At 43.5% G+C, this 17,735-nt stretch overlaps 2 protein-coding genes across 2 annotated transcripts in view; one reads left to right on the top strand and one right to left on the bottom strand.

Moving 5' to 3' along the window:
• The window catches only part of tmem169b (transmembrane protein 169b), a 6,928-nt gene extending 6,675 nt beyond the window's left edge, over positions 1 to 253 (bottom strand). The window contains exon 1 of the mRNA XM_043694533.1: positions 242 to 253. Within this exon, the coding sequence (XP_043550468.1) occupies positions 242 to 253 (12 nt within the window). The remainder of the gene's footprint in view (positions 1 to 241) is intronic.
• A 12-nt stretch (positions 254 to 265) lies between these two features.
• Positions 266 to 17,735, top strand: part of xrcc5 (X-ray repair complementing defective repair in Chinese hamster cells 5) — a 307,464-nt gene continuing 289,994 nt past the window's right edge. The window contains exon 1 of the mRNA XM_043694532.1: positions 266 to 348. Coding sequence (XP_043550467.1) covers positions 328 to 348 — 21 coding nt within the window. The 5' untranslated portion in view covers positions 266 to 327. The remainder of the gene's footprint in view (positions 349 to 17,735) is intronic.

The following is a 17,735-nucleotide window of genomic DNA, read 5'->3' as shown; positions in this document are numbered from 1 at the left end:
CCAAACCTCCTCCTCCCGTATTCCTCCGCGTTCTCTTCTCGTAAAGATGTCATCTTCCCTCCACATACCACCAATTTCACAACTGGGACTAGATACTCCTCACATTTCCGGCTTGTTTTAATTACCTTTCTCATTCAGCTTCCAGCCTCTCCTAACGCAGCGGTTGTGGATGAACGTTCAGATTCGGGATGGGTCGCCAAAGGCCGTGTTTTGAGGAGGATACGAGATAACCGGATCTCACCTTTACCAACATGGCGCCGCATAGCTTCCGGTGAGAATCACGTGATTGTACCATAGGAAGAGACGCGATCGTTCAGTTGATTCTGGATGATGGCGCGAGCGAACAAGGTAAATTGTAAACTTCAGGTTTCTGCAACCAAAGGAATGGATTCATCTTCTTCTTTCTTCGCATTTATTGATCTCTCTGCTCCTTCAGTGCTGCATTTGTTGTTTATTCCTGTTTACCTCGCTCAGTTTTCCCAACTCAACTCCTGAAACGTACCCACTCAGTTTAAATTTTCCTGCAATATCAGATCACTGCACTGCCGTAATTTGTTTCCATCGTAATGTTTCAAAAAATTGATGTCATTTAAATGTCAGCCAAACAGCAGGGGGTTCATTCTAAGCCCTGGAGTATAGTATGATCTGAGAATCTAGAGACATTATCCAAATAAGATCCAGATCGTACTCTGGGACTCCTGCTGAAATCCAACGATTTAAATACAAATAATAGATAAAACATATAAATTCGTAGTAGGTCTTTCGGCCCTTCAAACCTGCTCTGCTTTTCAGTATAATCAGATATAACCTCATTAGCCACAACATCACAATCTTTCCTACTTCAGATAACTACAAACTGCCGCCTTTGTGGAGAAAATGTCTATTTTCGAAACATTCAATGACTCCACCTCTACCAGAGAATAGCAAAGAGTCATAACTCTGAAATAAAAAAAACCTCTTCACCTACACTGCACGGCGCAGTGGTTAGCACTGCTGCCTCAGCGGGAGGGACCCAGGTCCAATTCCTGCCTTGGGTAGATTATCTTTGTGGCGTTTGTACATTCTCCAAGTGTCTGCATGGGTTTCCTCTCACAATCCAAAGATGTGCAGATCAGGTGAATGGTCATACTAAATTGCCCATAGTTTTAGGTGCATTAGTCAGAGGTAAATATAGGGTGGGGAATGGGTCTGGGTGGGATACACCTTCGGAAGGTTGGTGTGGACTTGTTGAGCCAAATGGTTTGTTTCCATACTGTAGGGAATCTAATCTAAAAACCTGAATTTTTTTTTTCATTTAATGATTTTGTGGGATGTGGGTGTTACTGTCTGGTCAGCATTTATCGCCTGTTCCTGCTTGCACCTGAGAAGGTGATGGTGGTGAGCTGCCTTCATGAACTGCTGCAGTCCACTTGTTATGGGTTGATCCACAATGCCACTAGGGAGGGCATTCCAGGATTTGACCCAGCGATGGTGAAGAAATGGCGAAATACTTCGAGGAATTTAAGTGTTTACAAGAAAATTTTCTGAATCAGTATGTGGATGTACCTACCAGAGAAGGTGCAACACCTGACTTATCTTGGAAAATAAAGGAAGGCAGGTGGCTGAGGTGTTAGTAGGTGAGCATTTTGAGACCAGCGACCATAATTCTGTTAGTTTTAAAGTAGTGTTGGAAAAGGATAGACCAGATCTAAAAGTTAAAATTCTAAATTGGAGGAAGGCCAATTTAGATAGTATTTGGCAAGAACTTTCAAAAGTCAATTGGGGGTGGACGTTTGCAGGTAAAGGTGTGGCTGGAAAATGGGAAGCCTTCAAAAATGAGATAACAAGAGTCGATGGCCAATTTGCTCCCATTGTGGTGAAAGGCAAGGCTGGATGACTAAAGTAACTGAGGTTTTGGTCAAGAAAAGGAACGAATATTTGTCAGTTATAGACAGCAGAGATCAAGAATATAAAGGCAATGGGAATATACTTGAGGGAAAACAGGGAACCCAAGATAGCTTTGGCAAATAGGGTTGAGGAGAATCAAAAGCGATCTTATAAATACGTTAAGGGAAAAAGGGTAACTAGGGAGAGAAGAGTCATCGAGATGTGCAGCATGGAAACACACCCTCTGGTCCAACTTGTCCAGGCTGACCAGATATCCCAACCTAATCTAGTCCTGCTTGCCAGCACCCGGCCCATATCCCTCCAAACCTTCCTATTCATAAACCCATCCAGATGCCTTCTAAATGTTGCAATCGCACCAGCCTCCACCACAATCTCTGTCAGCTCATTCCATATACGTACTATTCTCTGTGTGAAAACGTTGCCCCGGAGGCCTCTTTTATATCTTTCCCCTCTCACCCTAAACCTGTGCCCTCTAGTTCTGGACTCCCCAACCCCAGGGACTCCACTATTTACCCTATACATGCCCCTCATAATTTTGTAAACCTTTATAAGGTCACCCCTCAGCCTCTGATGCTCCAGGGAAAACAGCCCTAGCGTATTCAGCCCAGCCCTGTTGGTCAAATCCTTCAACCCTGGTAATATCCTTGTAAATCTTTTCTGAACCTTTTCAAGTTTCACAACATCATTCTGATAGGAAGGAGACCAGAATTGCACACAATATCCAAAAGTGGCCTAATTAATGTAATGTACAGCCACAACATGACCTCCCAACTCCTGTACTCAATACTCTGACCAATAAAAGCATACCAAACGCCTTCTTCACCATCCTATCTACCTGAAACTCTACTTTCAAGGAGCTATGAACCTCCACACCAAGGTCTTTTTGTTCAACAGCACTCCCTAGGGCCTTACCATTAAGTGTATAAATCCTGCTAAGATTTGCTTTCCCAAAATGCAGTACCTCGCATTTATCTAAATTAAATTCCATCTGCCACTCCTGAGCTCATTGGCCCATCTGATCTAGATCCCGTTGTAATCTGAGGGCCCCTTAAAGATCAGCAAGGCTGCCAATGTGTGGAACCCCAGGAGGTGGGGAAGATACTAAATGTGTATTTTACATCTGGGTGTACGGTAGAAAAGGATATGGAAGGTGCAGAACATGGCGAAATAAATCCATTACTTTTCATCATTGAAATAAATGATTTGGATGTGAGCTGAAGAGGTATAGTTAGTTGGTTTGCAGATGACACGAAAATTGGAGGTGCAGAAGAAGGTTACGTTGGATTACAACAGGATCTTGATCAGATAAGCCAGTGGGCTGAGGAGTGAGAGATGGAGTTTAATTTAAATGGGAGGTGCTGCATTTTTGGAAAGCAAATCTTAGCAGGATTTATACACTTAATGGTAAGGTCCTAGGGTGTGTTGCTGAACAAAGAGACCTTGGAGTGCAGGTTCAAAACTCCTTGAAAGTGGAGCCGCAGGTAGATAGGATAGTGATGGAGGCGTTTGGGATGCTTTTCTTTATTGGTCAGAGTATTGAGTACAGGAGTTGGGAGGTCATGTTGCGGTTATACACGACATTGGTTAAGCCACTTTTGGAATACTGCGTGCAATTCTGGTCTCCCTGGTATAGGAAAGATGTTGTGAAACTTGAAAGGGTTCAGAAAAGATTTACAAGGATGTTGCCAAGGTTGGAAGACTTGAGCTGTGGAGAGGCTGAATTGGCTGGGGCTATTTTCCCTTGAGTTTTGGAGGCTGAGGGATGACCCTAGAGGTTTATAAAATCATGAGAGGCATGAATAAGAGAAATAGACAAAGATCTTTTCTCCGGGATGGGCGAGTCCAAAATAGAGGATATAAGTTTAGGGTGAGAGGGGAAAGATTTAAAAGGGACCTAAGGAACAACTTGTTCCTGCAGAGGGTGATGCATGTATGGAATGATCGTCAGAGGAAGTGGTGGAGGCTGGTACAATAGCAACATTTAAAAGGCATTTGGATGGGTATATGAATAGGAAGGGCTTGGAAGGATATTTGCCAAATGCTGGTAAAGGGGACTAGATTTATCTGGTCAGCATGGATGTATTGGACCAAAAGTTCTGTTTCCATGCTGAACATCTGTATGATGGTAAGTCAGGATGGTGAGTGGCTTGGAGGGGAACTTGAAGATAGTGGTGTTCCCACGTATCTCCTGCCCTTGTCCTTGATGGAAGTGATTGTGGGTTATGAAGGTGCTGTCTGAGGATCTTTGGTGAATTTCTGCAGCGCATCTTGTAGATTATGCACACTGCTGCTACTGAGTGATGGTAGGAGTAGATGTTTGTGGACAAGCAGTGGGGAGTCATGAGGTGAATTACTTACAATATTCCTAACCTCTGATCTGCTCCAGTAGCCACAATATTTATTTGGCAAGTCCAGTTTAGTTGCTGGTCATTGGTAATTCCGAGGATATTGATAGCGAGGATGTCTGTGATGGTACGTGAGTTCTGACGAAGGGTCACTGGACTTGAAACGGTAACACAGATTTCTCTCCACAGGGTGCCAGGCTTGCTGATGCTTTCCAGCAATTTCAGTTTTCATTAGTACTCTTTATAGGTTCAATATAATCTCCCCTTTCTTGTACCCTGTGCCCCAATTAGTGGTGCCTATAATACTTAGTGCCTTTTCACAGTTCTATTTATCAGTTCTGCCACCTTGGATAATTTAGATCTCTGTACACCCGGATCTCTCTGCTTCTGCACATCTGTCAGATTAGTTTCCTTTACTTCATGTCATCTTTGTATCAAAGTGAATTATCTCACACTTACCTCCATTGAAATTCATCTACCACCTATCTGTCCACTCCACTAACTTGAAAATGTCTTTTTGAAATTTTATACTGTCCTCGCAGTTTACAATTTCTCCAACTTTTGCATTATCGAGAAAATTTCTGGAATAGTCTCCTGCATGCCAAGATGTAGATCATTCATATAAAGAAAAGCAAGGGTCCCAATATGAGTTCGTGAGGAACATCACTACAAACCTTCCTTCAGTCCTTAAAAATATCCATTAAGCATTACTTTCAGTACTTTCTGTACCTCCAACCATTTTGTATATTTTTCTCACTGTTCTGTACCTCTTATTTCTTGATTGTCTTTCTCTCGCTCCCCACTCTCTCATCACCTTTTTCCTCTCCTCTTCCCCCTTTCCTACCCTTCTCTCCTGTTTTCTATTTTGCCTCTGATTCACCCATCCCCACCCATCCCCCACATATTTTGTCACTTGGCACTGACTTCAGCCATGGTCATTCACAGCTCCAAATCTCCCTAATCTCTCTATGCACTGTCATGCTACCTTTGCTTCCGCAGCTACACTGGCACCACCCCCCACCTTTTCCTCCGCTACATCGATGACTGTATCGGCGCTATCTCGTGCTCCCACGAGGAGGTTGAACAGTTCATCCACTTTACTAATACCTTCCACCCCGACCTCAAATTTACCTGGACTGTCTCAGACTCCTCCCTCCCCTTCCTAGACCTCTTCATTTCTATCTCGGGCGACCGACTCAACATGGACATTTACTATAAACCGACCGACTCCCACAGCTACCTAGATTACACCTCCTTCCACCATGCCCCCTGTAAAAACGCCATCCCATATTCCCAATTCCTTCGCCTCTGCCGCATCTGCTCCCAGGAGGACCAATTCCAATACCTAACATCCCAGATGGCCTCCTGCTTCAAAGATCACAATTTCCCCTCAGACGTGGTTGACGATGTGCTCCACCGCATCTCCTCCACTTCCCGCTCCTCCGCCCTTGAACCACGCCCCTCCAATCGCCACCAGGACAGAACCCCACTGGTCCTCACCTACCACCCCACCAACCTCCAGATACATCGTATCATCCATCGTCATTTCCGCCACCTCAAACGGACCCCACCACCAAGGGTATATTTCCCTCCCCTCCCCTATCAGCGTTCCGGAAAGAACACTCCCTCCGCGACTCCCTCGTCAGGTCCACACGCCCCACCAACCCAACCTCCACACCCGGCACCTTCCCCTGCAACCGCAAGAAATGCAAAACCTGCGCCCACACCTCCTCCCTCATTTCCCTCCAAGGCCCCAAGGGATCCTTCCATATCCGTCACAAGTTCACCTGCACCTCCACACACATCATTTACTGCATCTGCTGCACCCGATGTGGCCTCCTCTACATTGGGGAGACAGGCCACCTACTTGTGGAACGTTCTCCAGTTTCCTCATTTCCCCTCCCCCCACCTTGTCTCAGTCCCAATCCTTGAACTCAGCACCACCTTCCTAACCTACAATCTTCTTCCTGATCTCTCCGCCCCCACCCCCTCTCCGGCCTATCACCCTCCCCTTAACCTCCTTCCATCTATTGCATTCCCAACGCCCCTCCCCCACGTCGCTCCTCCCTACCTTTTATCTTAGCCTGCTTGGCACACCCTCCTCATTCCTGAAGAAGGGCTTATGCCCTAAACTTCGATTCTCCTGCTCCTTGGATGCTGCCTGACCTGCTGCGCTTTTCCAGCAACACATTTTTCACCTTTGCTTCTGAAGCCATGATTCACCTTCTCTCAGCCTAGTATAAATACCTCCCTATTTCTCCCTTTTTTTTTAGCTTTCACAAAGGGTCAGTTAGACTCGAAACGTCAGCTCTTTTCTCTCCTTACAGATGCTGCCAGACTTGCTGAGATTTTCCAGCATTTTAGAACAATACAGCGCAGAACAGGTCCTCGGCCCTCAATGTTGCACCGACCTGTGAACTAATCTAAGCCCATTCCCCTACACTATCCCATCATCATCCATGTGCTTATCCAAAGATTATTTAAATCACCCTAATGTGGCTGAGTTGACTACATTGGGAGGTAGGGCATTCCACACCCTTACCACTCTGAGTAAAGAACCTGCCTCTGACATCTGTCTTAAATCTAGATTCCAGCATCCACAGTAATTTGCTTTTATTTTTAAATTTTGTATTCATGTTGTGACTGATTTTTCATTCCATGACTGATCACTTTCCTCACAAGTCTGTGGTGTGGCTCTCTTTCAAAGTCCTTTTGGAAATGCATGCACACCAGGTCAATGACCTCACTCTCAGCATTAAAAGAGTCATAGGAGTTGTGCAGCACAGAAGCAGACACTTTGGTCCAACTTGTCCATGCCGACCAGATTTCCTAAATTAATCTAGTCCCATTTGCCAGCATTTGGCCCATACCCTCTAAGCCCTTCCTATTCATGTACCCATCCAGATGCCTATTAAATGTTGTAGTTGAACTAGCGTCTGGCAGCTCATTCCATAAATGCAACACCGTCTTGCATGAAAAAGTTGCCCCTTAGGTCCCTTTTATATCCTTCCTCTCTCACCTAAAGGCTATACTCTCCAATTTTGGGTTTCCCTACCTGGGAAAAAGACCTTGGCTTTTCAACGTATCCATGCTTCTCATGATCTTGTAAACCTCTATAAACTTATCACTCAGCCTCCGATGCTCCAGGGAAAGTAGCCACAGCTTATTCAGTGTCTCCCTATAGCTGAAACTCTCCAACCCTGGCAACATTCTTGTAAATCTTTTCTGAACCCTTTCAAGTTTCACAAAATCTTTCCTGTAGCAGACCAGAATTATCTCTGTTACCACTTCAAAAAACGCCAGCAAGTTATTTTGACATAGACAATAGACCATAGGTGCAGGAGTAGGCCATTCTGCCCTTCGAGCCTGCACCACCATTCATTATGATCATGGCTGATCATCCTCAATCAGTATCCTGTTCCTGCCTTATCTCCACAAGGGAGAAAGTGAGGTCTGCAGATGCTGGGGATCAGAGCTGAAAATGTGTTGCTGGAGAAGCGCAGCAGGTCAGGCAGCATCCAGGGAACAGGAGAATCGACGTTTCGGGCATAAGCCATTCTTATCTCCATAACCCTTGATTCCACAATCCTTGAGAGCTCTATCCAGCTCTTTCTTAAACAAATCCAGAGACTGGGCCTCCACTGCCTTCTGGGGCAGAGCATTCCACACACCCAACACTCTCTGGGTGAAGAAGTTTCTCCTCATCTCTTTCCTAAATGGCCTACCCCTTATTTTTAAGCTGTGTGCTCTGGTTCGGGACTCACCCATCAGCGGAAACATGTTTCCTGCCTCCAGAGTGTCCAAACCTTTAATAATCTTATACGTCTCAATCAGATCCCCTCTCAGTCTTCTAAACTCAAGGGTATATAAGCTCAGTCGCTCCAATCTTTCAACGTAAGATAGCCCCGCCATTCCCGGAATTGATCTCGTGAACCTACGCTGCACTCCCTCAATAGCCAGAATGTCTTTCCTCAAATTTGGAGACCAGAACTGCACACAGTACTCCAGGTGTGGTCTCACCAGGGCCCTGTACAGCTGCAGAAGACCTTTTCGCTTCTATACTTAATCTCTCTTGTTATGAAGGCCAGCATGCTATTAGCCTTCTTCACTACCTGCTGTACCTGCATGCTTACCTTCATTGACTGGTGCACAAGAACACCCAGATCTCTTTGTACTGCCCCTTTATCTAAATTGATTCCATTTAGGTAGTAATCTGCCTTCCTGTTCTTGCCACCAAAGTGGATAACCATACATTTATCCACATTAAACTGTATCTGCCATGCATCTGTCCACTCACCTAACCTGTCCAGGTCACCCTGTAATCTCCAAACATCCTCCTCACATTTCACCCTGCCACCCAGCTTTGTATCATCAGCAAATTTGCTAATGTTACTATTAATACTATCTTCTATATCATTAATATATATTGTAAAAAGCTGTGGTCCCAGTACTGATCTCTCCGGTACCCCACTGGTCACTGCCTGCCATTCCGAAAGGGAGCCGTTTATCACTACGCTTTGTTTCCTGTCAGCCAACCAATTTTCAATCCAAGTCAGTACTTTGCCCCCAATACCATGCGCCCTAATTTTGCTCACTAACCTCCTATGTGGGACTTTATCAAAGGCTTTCTGAAAGTCCAGGTACACTACATCCACTGGATCTCCCTTGTCCATCTTCAGAGTTAAATCCTCAAAGATTTCCAGAAGATTAGTCAAGCATGATTTCCCCTTCATAAATCCATGCTGCTTCTGACCTATCCTGTTACTGCTGTCCAGATGTGTCGTAATTTCATCCTTTATAATTGACTCCGGCATCTTTCCCACCACTGAGGTCAGACTAACTGGTCTATAATTTCCTGCTTTCTCTCTCGCTCCTTTCTTAAAACGTGGTACAACATTAGCCACCCTCCAATCCGCAGGAACTGATCCGGAATCTATCGAACTCTGGAAAATAATCACCAACGCATCCACGATTTCTAGAGCCACCTCCTTCAGTACCCTGGGATGTTGACCATCAGGCCCCGGGGACTTATCAATCTTCAGACCTAACAGTCTTTCCAACACCAATTCCTGGCAAATATAAATTCCCTTCAGTTCAGGTCCTTCAGCCACTGTTATTTCTGGACATGATTTTCACTTTACTAGTTTTTGCTCACTCTTCAGAATCAAACCACATTTTACCATGTGAATAATAGTTCTACCTTGAATAGTTATTTCTCGAAGTTTCCCCATAACTGAAGTTAAACTTCGTGAATTGTATTTGTTCAGCCTGTCATTACAAACTTTTTGGAACAAGGGCATAATGTTTGTAGTTATCCAGCCCACGAGCAGCATCCTCGAATCTAGGGAAGATTGAAAGGTTATTGCCGGTGCCTCTGCAATTTCCAGTCCCACTTCCTTTGATTTCCTTGGAAGCATTCATCTAATTTCTCTGCCTTATAAACTTTAGATATTAACAAGAAAAAAAGTGAGAGTTTAGCAAGGCTAAGTGGAATATATTTTAATTTAAGGAGGCCTGATGGGCGGCACGGTGGCACAGTAGTTAGCACTGCTGCCTCACAGCGCCAGAGACCCAGGTTCAATTCCCACCTCAGGCAACTGTGTGGAGTTTGCACATTCTCCCCATGTCTGCGTGGGTTTCCTCCGGGTGCTCCGGTTTCTCCCACAGTCCAAAAATGTGCAAGTTAGGCTAAATTGCCCGTAGTGTTAGGTGAAGGGGTTAATCTAGGGGAATGGGTCTGGGTGGGTTGCTCTTCAGAGGGTCGGTGTGGACTTGTTGGGCCGAAGGACCTGTTTCCACACTGTAAGTAATCTAAATCTATAGAATACAATATATGAACTGAGGGCTCATCTGCTGGACACATGGAAGAATGAAATTATAGCTATGACCAAGACTTGACTGAAAAGATGGGCAGGATTGGCAGCCCAGTGTTTCTGTTATAGAGTATTCTGATAAGAAAGAGGAATTAAAAGGGGAAGGGATCTTAGTATTAACTAAGGAATTGATAATGCCAGTGAAGACAGTTGATGTCTTGAAAGGATCATCAAATAAAGCTGTTTGGGTAGATGTAAGTAAACATAAAAGGGGCAAAAACACTGCTGGGTCTGTCCACTAGGGCCCCAAACAGTCAGGGAGAGATAAAGGATCAAATATAGAACATAGAACAATACAGCACAGAACAGGCCCTTCGGCCCACGATGTTGTGCCGAACATTTGTCCTAGCTTAAGCACCCATCCATGTACCTATCCAATTGCCACTTAAAGTTCGCCAATGATTCTGACTCTGCCACTCCCACAGGCAGCGCATTCCATGCCCGCACCACTCTCTGGGTAAAGAACCTACCCCTGATATCTCCCCTATACCTTCCACCCTTCACCCTAAATTTATATCACCAAATTTCAGAGAAATGTACAAACTATAATGTAGTAATATTGTGTACCATCTCTAAGATGCACTGCTTAAATTCACCAAACTCCTTAGACAACACATTATTATGGAGAGTTAGCATGGCTTTGTGCAGAGGGAGTATTGGCTCAGAAATTTGATTGAGTTTTTTTTGATGATGGTTGATGAGGGCAGGATAATGGATGTTGTCGACATGGATTTTACTAAAGCATGGCGGGCTGTTCCCGAAGATTACATTACATGAGATCTATAGTGAGTTGGCAAGTTGGATTGTATTTTGGAGAGTTTTTTTTTGACTCAAGATGAGTGCACAGTGTTGTTCCACAAGAATCAGGGCTGGAATTGCTGATGTTTGTAATATAAATAATTTGAATAAAATTGTAGGTGATCTGATTAGTAAATTTCCAGAGAATTTGTGGTATTATGGATAGTGAGGAAAGTTGTCAAAGGATACAGCAAGATATAAATCAGTTGGAAAATTGAGTGAAGAAATGGCAGATGGTGTGTAATCTGGATGAGTATGAGTTGATGCATTTTGGGAGGTCAAATGCAAAAGCAAAGTATGCAATAAATGGCCAGACCCTTTAGGAGCATTGATATTCAGAGAGATCTTGGGATGCAAATCAATAGCTCACTGAAAGTGACCACACAAGTGGATAAGGTGGCAAAGGTGGTATACAGCATGCTTGCCTTCACCAGGTCGGTGCATTGAGTGTAGAAGTTGTCAAGTCATATTGAGGGTGTTTAAAACTTTAGTCATGCCACATTTGGAGTATTGTGTGCAGTTCTGGTTCCCAAATCTGGAAGGATGCAGAGATTGGACAAGCTTGGATTGTTTTCATTGGAGCTTCAGATGCTGAGGGGCGACCTGAAACAAGTACGTAAAATTATGAGAGGCACAGATTAGGCAGATAATCGGAATCTTTTTCCTAAGATGAATATCTCAGATGCTAGTGTGCATAAGTTTAAGGTGACAGGGAGATGCATGTATTATTATATAGAAGATAATAGTGCCTTGAGCATGCTGCTGGGTGGTGGTTGAAGCAGATATGATAGCAATATTTAAGAGGCATTTAGATTGACACTGATCAGGCAGGGGATAGAGGGATGTCAGATGTCATCATAGAATCCCTACACTGTGAAAATAGGCTATTTACCCAACAAGTCCACACAGACCCTCCAAAGAGATCCATTCCCCTACCCTATTATATGGACCATGTGCAGGCAGATAGATTTAGTTTGCAATGGCCAGTACAGACACAGTGGGCCGAAAGGCCTGTTTGCGTGGTGTACTATTCTGTGTTCTTATACCTTCCAAAAGTCTGACTACTATCAACCAGAAAAGATAAGGACAACAAATACATGGGAACACCACACCTGCATGGTCTGCCCCAAAGCCACTTACCATCTAGGCTTGGAAAGACATTGCCATTCCTTCAGGGTTGCTGGTTAAAATCCTGGAACTCCATCCTTAATGGCATTGTGGGTAGACTGTTATGACAAAGGCATAGCAAGCAAAACCAAACCAGCCTCTATCACTGGATTCTTAATACAGTGAAATTAAAGCAAATAATGACCCTCAAAGTAGCTCAATTGTTCCTAACACAGACTTGACAAATAACAGATTTTGGACACCAAGTTTATAACTTCAACAAAAGTTAACCATCTGTTACTAAAAATGTAACTTTAGAAGAGCACAGATAAAGTACATGGCAATCTAATTAATATCTATGACCTTCATTGATGATAAACCCTACTCACGGACTGACTGACAGACTCTGTTAAGGGATAAATTAAAAAAAGACAAAATGAATTGATGAATATCAGGCCTTCATGAAATCTTTGGACAATTGGTTAGACTACAGGTACATAAGATTGTAAATCTGGCTTGAATTTCAAGGTCATCAGCCAATGCAAACAGCTTCCATAGATCTCTGGACACTTTTATTTATTCCTCACAGATCAGAATACTTTCTTAGTACCTTCAATATGATCTCTTCAACAACATGGAATATATACAGTCCTTTGAAGTTGATTACTGGATGATGACTAGAGAGAGCGAAAACAAAAAGCACCCACTCCTGAAGGTTCCAAATTAAAACTGACCCCTGCCCAAACCCTAATCAGAACCAATTCAATCTTTGTTTTCTCTTTTCATTTCAACATTCTCTGCGATTGGCTGGCCAGCATCTGTCCAACCAGCCTACAGTTCCTGAGTATAGCAATATCTTGAAGCTGAAATGTTTACACTATCCTTAGAGCAGTAATTAACTTGCATCATCTTTCCAGTCCTGTTATCAACAGCAAACATCTGTAACAAAATAAGAATTATTGGAGAACCTCAGTAGGTCTGGTAGCAATTATGGAGGGAAAGCAGAGGCAACCTTTTTGGTCCAGAGGGAATTCTACAGGTGGTGGTGTTCCTATGTATCTGCTGCCCTTGTTCTTCTAAATAGAAGTAATCTTGGATTTGGAAGCTGTTGTCTGAGGATCTTTAGTTAATTTCTGCAATGCATTTTGTAGGTAGTACACATCGGTGATACTGACTGTTGGTGCAGGAGGGAGTGGATGCTTGTGGTTGAGCCAGTCATTTAGAAAAGCATAGCGTGATTAAAGGCAGTCAGCATGGCTTTGAGAGGGATAGGTCATTCCTTACAAATCTTATTGAAATGTTTTTGAGGAGGTGTCAAGACAGGTCGATGAAAGTCGAGCAGTGGATGTGGTGTATATGGACTTCAGCAAGGCATTTGATACGGTTCCCCATGGTAGGCTCATTCATAAAGTCAGGAGGTATGGGGTACAGGGAAATTTGGCTGTCTCGATTCAGAATTGGTTGGCTGACAGAAGGCAGAGTGTGGTTGTTGATGGTAAGTATTCTGCCTGGAAGTCAGTGGTGAGTGGTGTCCCACAGGGCTCTGTTCCTGGGCATCTGCTCTTTGTAGTTTTTATAAATTACTTGGATGAGGAGATTGAAGGATGGATTAGTAATTTTGCCGATGACACAAAGGTTGGAGGTACCGTTGATAATATCGAGGGCTATTGCAGACTGCAGCGCGACATAGAACAGGATGCAGAGCTGGGCTGAGAAATGGTAGATGGAGTTCAACCTGGATAAATGCAAAGTGATGCATTTTGGAAGGTCGAACTCTAATGCTGAATATAGGATTAAAGACAGGATTCTTGGCAGTGTGGAGAAACAGTGGGATTTTGGTATTCAAGTGCATAGATCCCTCAAAGTTGCCACCCAAGTGGATAGGGTTGTTAAGAAAGCATACGGTGGTTTGGCTTTCTTTAACAGGGGGATTGAGTTTAAGAGCCACAAGGTTTTGCTGCAGCTCTACAAGACTCTGGTCAGACCTCACTTGGAATATTGTGTCTAGTTCTGGTCGCCCTACTATAGGAAAGATATGGAGGATTTGGAGAGGGTGTATAGAAGGTTTACCAGGATGCTACCTGGACTGGAGGGCTTGCCTTACGAAGAAAGGTTGACTAAGCTCGGACTTGTCTCTCTGGAGAGGTGGAGGAAGAGAGGTGACCTGATCGAAGTGTACAAGGTAATAAGAGGAATAAATAGAGTCAATAGCCAGAGACTTTTCCCATGGCAGAATTGACTGGCACGACGGGTCATAGTTTAAGGTGTTAGGAGGAATGTCAAAGGTCGGTTCTTTACGCAGAGAGTTGTGAATGCATGGGATGCGTTGCCAGCAATGGTAGTGGAAGCAGAATCATTAGGGACATTTAAGCATCTGCTGGACATGCACATGGACAGCAATGAATTGAGGGGTGCTGTGTGTAAAATTCCAAGCAGTGGAATGTGGTGAAACGGTTAAAAATTATGTCCCAATACATGTGTGAATCTAACCGGAATGGAGGTGTTGCTTAGTCCCGTGTGAATCTTATTACACACCTCCCCGTGTGAATCTTCTTATCTGTATGTAACCAGAATGGAATGTGTTTTTTAGCCTTGCTCTGCTGTTCACATGAATGTTTATATCTGGAAAAGAGTATATCAGCTGGAAAAGTCTCCAGTTCGGTGAGTCTGCTCCGGGGTTACGTTTAACCGCCGAGCGTGGGTTGTTGGCAACCGCTCTACGAGAACTGACGGCTCCCAGTTCCGGTAACATGTAGAGTGAGTATAAGCCAGACCCGTTGTGGCGACGCTGTTGGGAATAAAATGCCCATATTCTAGCAGACTCGCCTCTTGGTCGTTTGTTCTGTGTCAGACTACTCTCCTACGAACCTGACCTTGAGAATTTTTTTAAAACAGGTGCGTAGGTTAAGTTATTTTATTTTAGATTAGGAATAATCCTCGGCGCAACATTGTGGGCCGAAGGTCCTGTTCTGTGCTGTACTTTTCTATGTTTCTGTGTTCAAGTGGGCTGCTTTGTGCTGAATAGTGTCAAGCTTCTTGAGTATTGTTGGGGGATTCAGTCATAGTAACACCATTGAATGGTAGTTGGATTTTCTCTTATTGGTGATGATAATTGTCTGGCATTTGTGTGATGCATGCCACTTATAGCCCAAGCCTGGAGGTTGTCTAGATCTTGCTGCATTTGGACATGGACTCCTTCAGTACCTGAGGAGTCGCGAATGGTTCCAAACATTGTGTGATCATCAGCAAATATTTACACTCCTGACCTTTGATGGAGAGTAGATCGTTGTTAAAACAGCTGAAAATGGTTGGATTTAGGGCGCAAACCTGAGGAACTAAGTCTGGGCAACAGAATGTTTGCTTAGTCAATGAAGCCCACATAGAACATCTCTTAAATAAAAGGAGAAAAATGATACTGAGGCTTAACATAGCAGAGTTCTTTGAGGAATATAAAAAAATGCTAGCGGGGCACTTAACATAAGAACTAGGAACACAAGAACCATCTGGCCCTTTGAGTCTGCTCTGCCATTTGATAAGATCATAGCTGATCTTTTCGTGAATCAGCTGCACTTACCTGCTCTCTCACCGTATCTCTTAATTCATTTATTGTTAAAAAAAATTATCTTAGCTTTAAGAATGTTTACTGAAGTAGCATCAACGACTTCACTGGGATAGGAATTCCGTACACTTACAACCCTCTGGGTGAAGAAGTTCCTTCTCAATTCAGTCCTAAATCTGCTCCCCTGAATTTTGCGGCTATGTTTTCTTGTCCTAGTTTCATCTACCAGTGGAAACGTCCTCTCTATGTCTATGTTGTCTATTCCATTCATAATTTTATATGTTTCTATAAGATCCCCCCCTTATTCTTCTAAGTTCCAGTGAATATAATCCCAGTCTACTGAGTCTGTCCTCTTAAACCAACCCTGGAATCAACCTAGTGAACCTCCTCTGCACCCCTTCTACATCCTTTCTCAAGTAAGGAGTCTAAAACTGCATGCAGTACTCTAGGTATGGCCTCACCAGCACCCTGTACAACTGTAACATAACCTCCCTGCTTTTAAACTCCATCCCTTTAACAACGAAGGACAAAATTCCATTTGCCTCCCTAATTACTTATTGTACTTGCAGACCAACCCTCTGTGATTCATGCACAAGGACACTCAGGTCTCTCTGCATAGCAGCGTGTTGCATATTTTTACCATTTAAGTAATAATCCTTTTTACTGTTATTCCTACCAATGGATGGCTTCACATTTATTAACATTATATTCCATCTGCCAGACCTTTGCCCACTCACTTAAAGCATCTATGTTCCTCTGCAAAGTTTCATAGTCCTCTGCACACTTTGCTCTGCCACTCATCTTAGTGTCATCTGCAAACTTTGACACACTACACTTGGTCTCCAACTTCAAATCATCTATATTAATTGTGAATAATTGCAGTCCCAACACCGATTCTTGAGGCACACCACTGGTTACTGATTGCCAACCAAAATAGCTCTCACTTATCCCCAGTCTTTGCTTCCTGTTACTCAACCAATCTTGTATTCATGCTTATACTTTACTTGTAACATCAAGCACATTTATCTTATGTAACAGCCTCTTGTGTGGCACCTTATCGAAGACCTTTTGGAAATCTAGGTACACCACATCTACTAGGTCCCAGTTGTCCATCTTGCTCCTAATGTCTTCATAGATTTCCAGAAGATTAGTTAAGCATGACCTGCCTTTCATGAACCCATGCTGTGTCTGGCCAATGGGACAGTTTCAATCTAGATACCTTGCTATTTCATCCTTGATAACAGACTCGAGCATCTTCCCCACTACAAAGGTTAAGCTAACTGGTCTATAATTCCCCATCTTTTGTCTAACTCCCTTTTTAAACAGTGGTGTCGCATTTGCTGTTTTCTAATCTGCTGGAACTGCCCTAGAGTCCAACGAATTTTTGAAAATTACCACAAGTGCACTTGCTATTTCTCTTGCCATCTGTTATAGCACCCTGGGATGCATTCCAACAGGGCCAGGAGATTTGTCTATCCTTAGCTCCATTAGCTTGTCCAACACTACCTCTTCCGTAATAATGATTGTTTCCATGACTTCACATACCTTCGTCTCTTTGTCAATTGCTGACATGTTATTAGTGTCTTCCACTGTGAAGACCGACACAAAATACCTATTCAAAGCCTCGGCCATTTCATCATATCTCATAACTAAATGCCCCTTCTCATCCTCTAAAAGGACTAATGTTTACTTTAGCCACTCTAGCTCATTTTATATATTTATAGAAACTTTTGCTATCTGTCTTTATATTCTGTGCTAGTGTTTTTCTCATGTTGTATCTTACTTTTCTTTATAGCTCTTTTTATGGCTTTCTGTTGACCTTTTAAAGTTTTCCCAATCATTCCCAATCAACAGTTTCCTGCTGTTCTTGGCCACTTCGTATGCCTTCTCTTTCACTTTGATAGCCTCCCTTATTGCCTTTGATACCCATAGCAGATTACCCCTTTTCTTATAGTCCTTCCTTTTAACTGGAATATACTTTCACTGAGCACTTTGAAAAATTGCTTTGAAAGTTCCTCACTGCTCTTTAACTGTCCCACCATAAAATCTTTGTTTCCAGTCTACTTTCTCCAGTTTCCTCATTTCCCCTCCTCCCACCTTGTCTCAGTCAAATCCCTCGAACTCAGCTCCGCCTTCCTAACCTGCAATCTTCTTCCTGACCTCTCC

The sequence above is a fragment of the Chiloscyllium plagiosum genome, chromosome 7 (assembly GCF_004010195.1).
Source record: "Chiloscyllium plagiosum isolate BGI_BamShark_2017 chromosome 7, ASM401019v2, whole genome shotgun sequence".
In the NCBI taxonomy this organism is placed as follows: domain Eukaryota; kingdom Metazoa; phylum Chordata; class Chondrichthyes; order Orectolobiformes; family Hemiscylliidae; genus Chiloscyllium; species Chiloscyllium plagiosum.
This window is presented reverse-complemented; position numbering and strand designations above follow the sequence as displayed.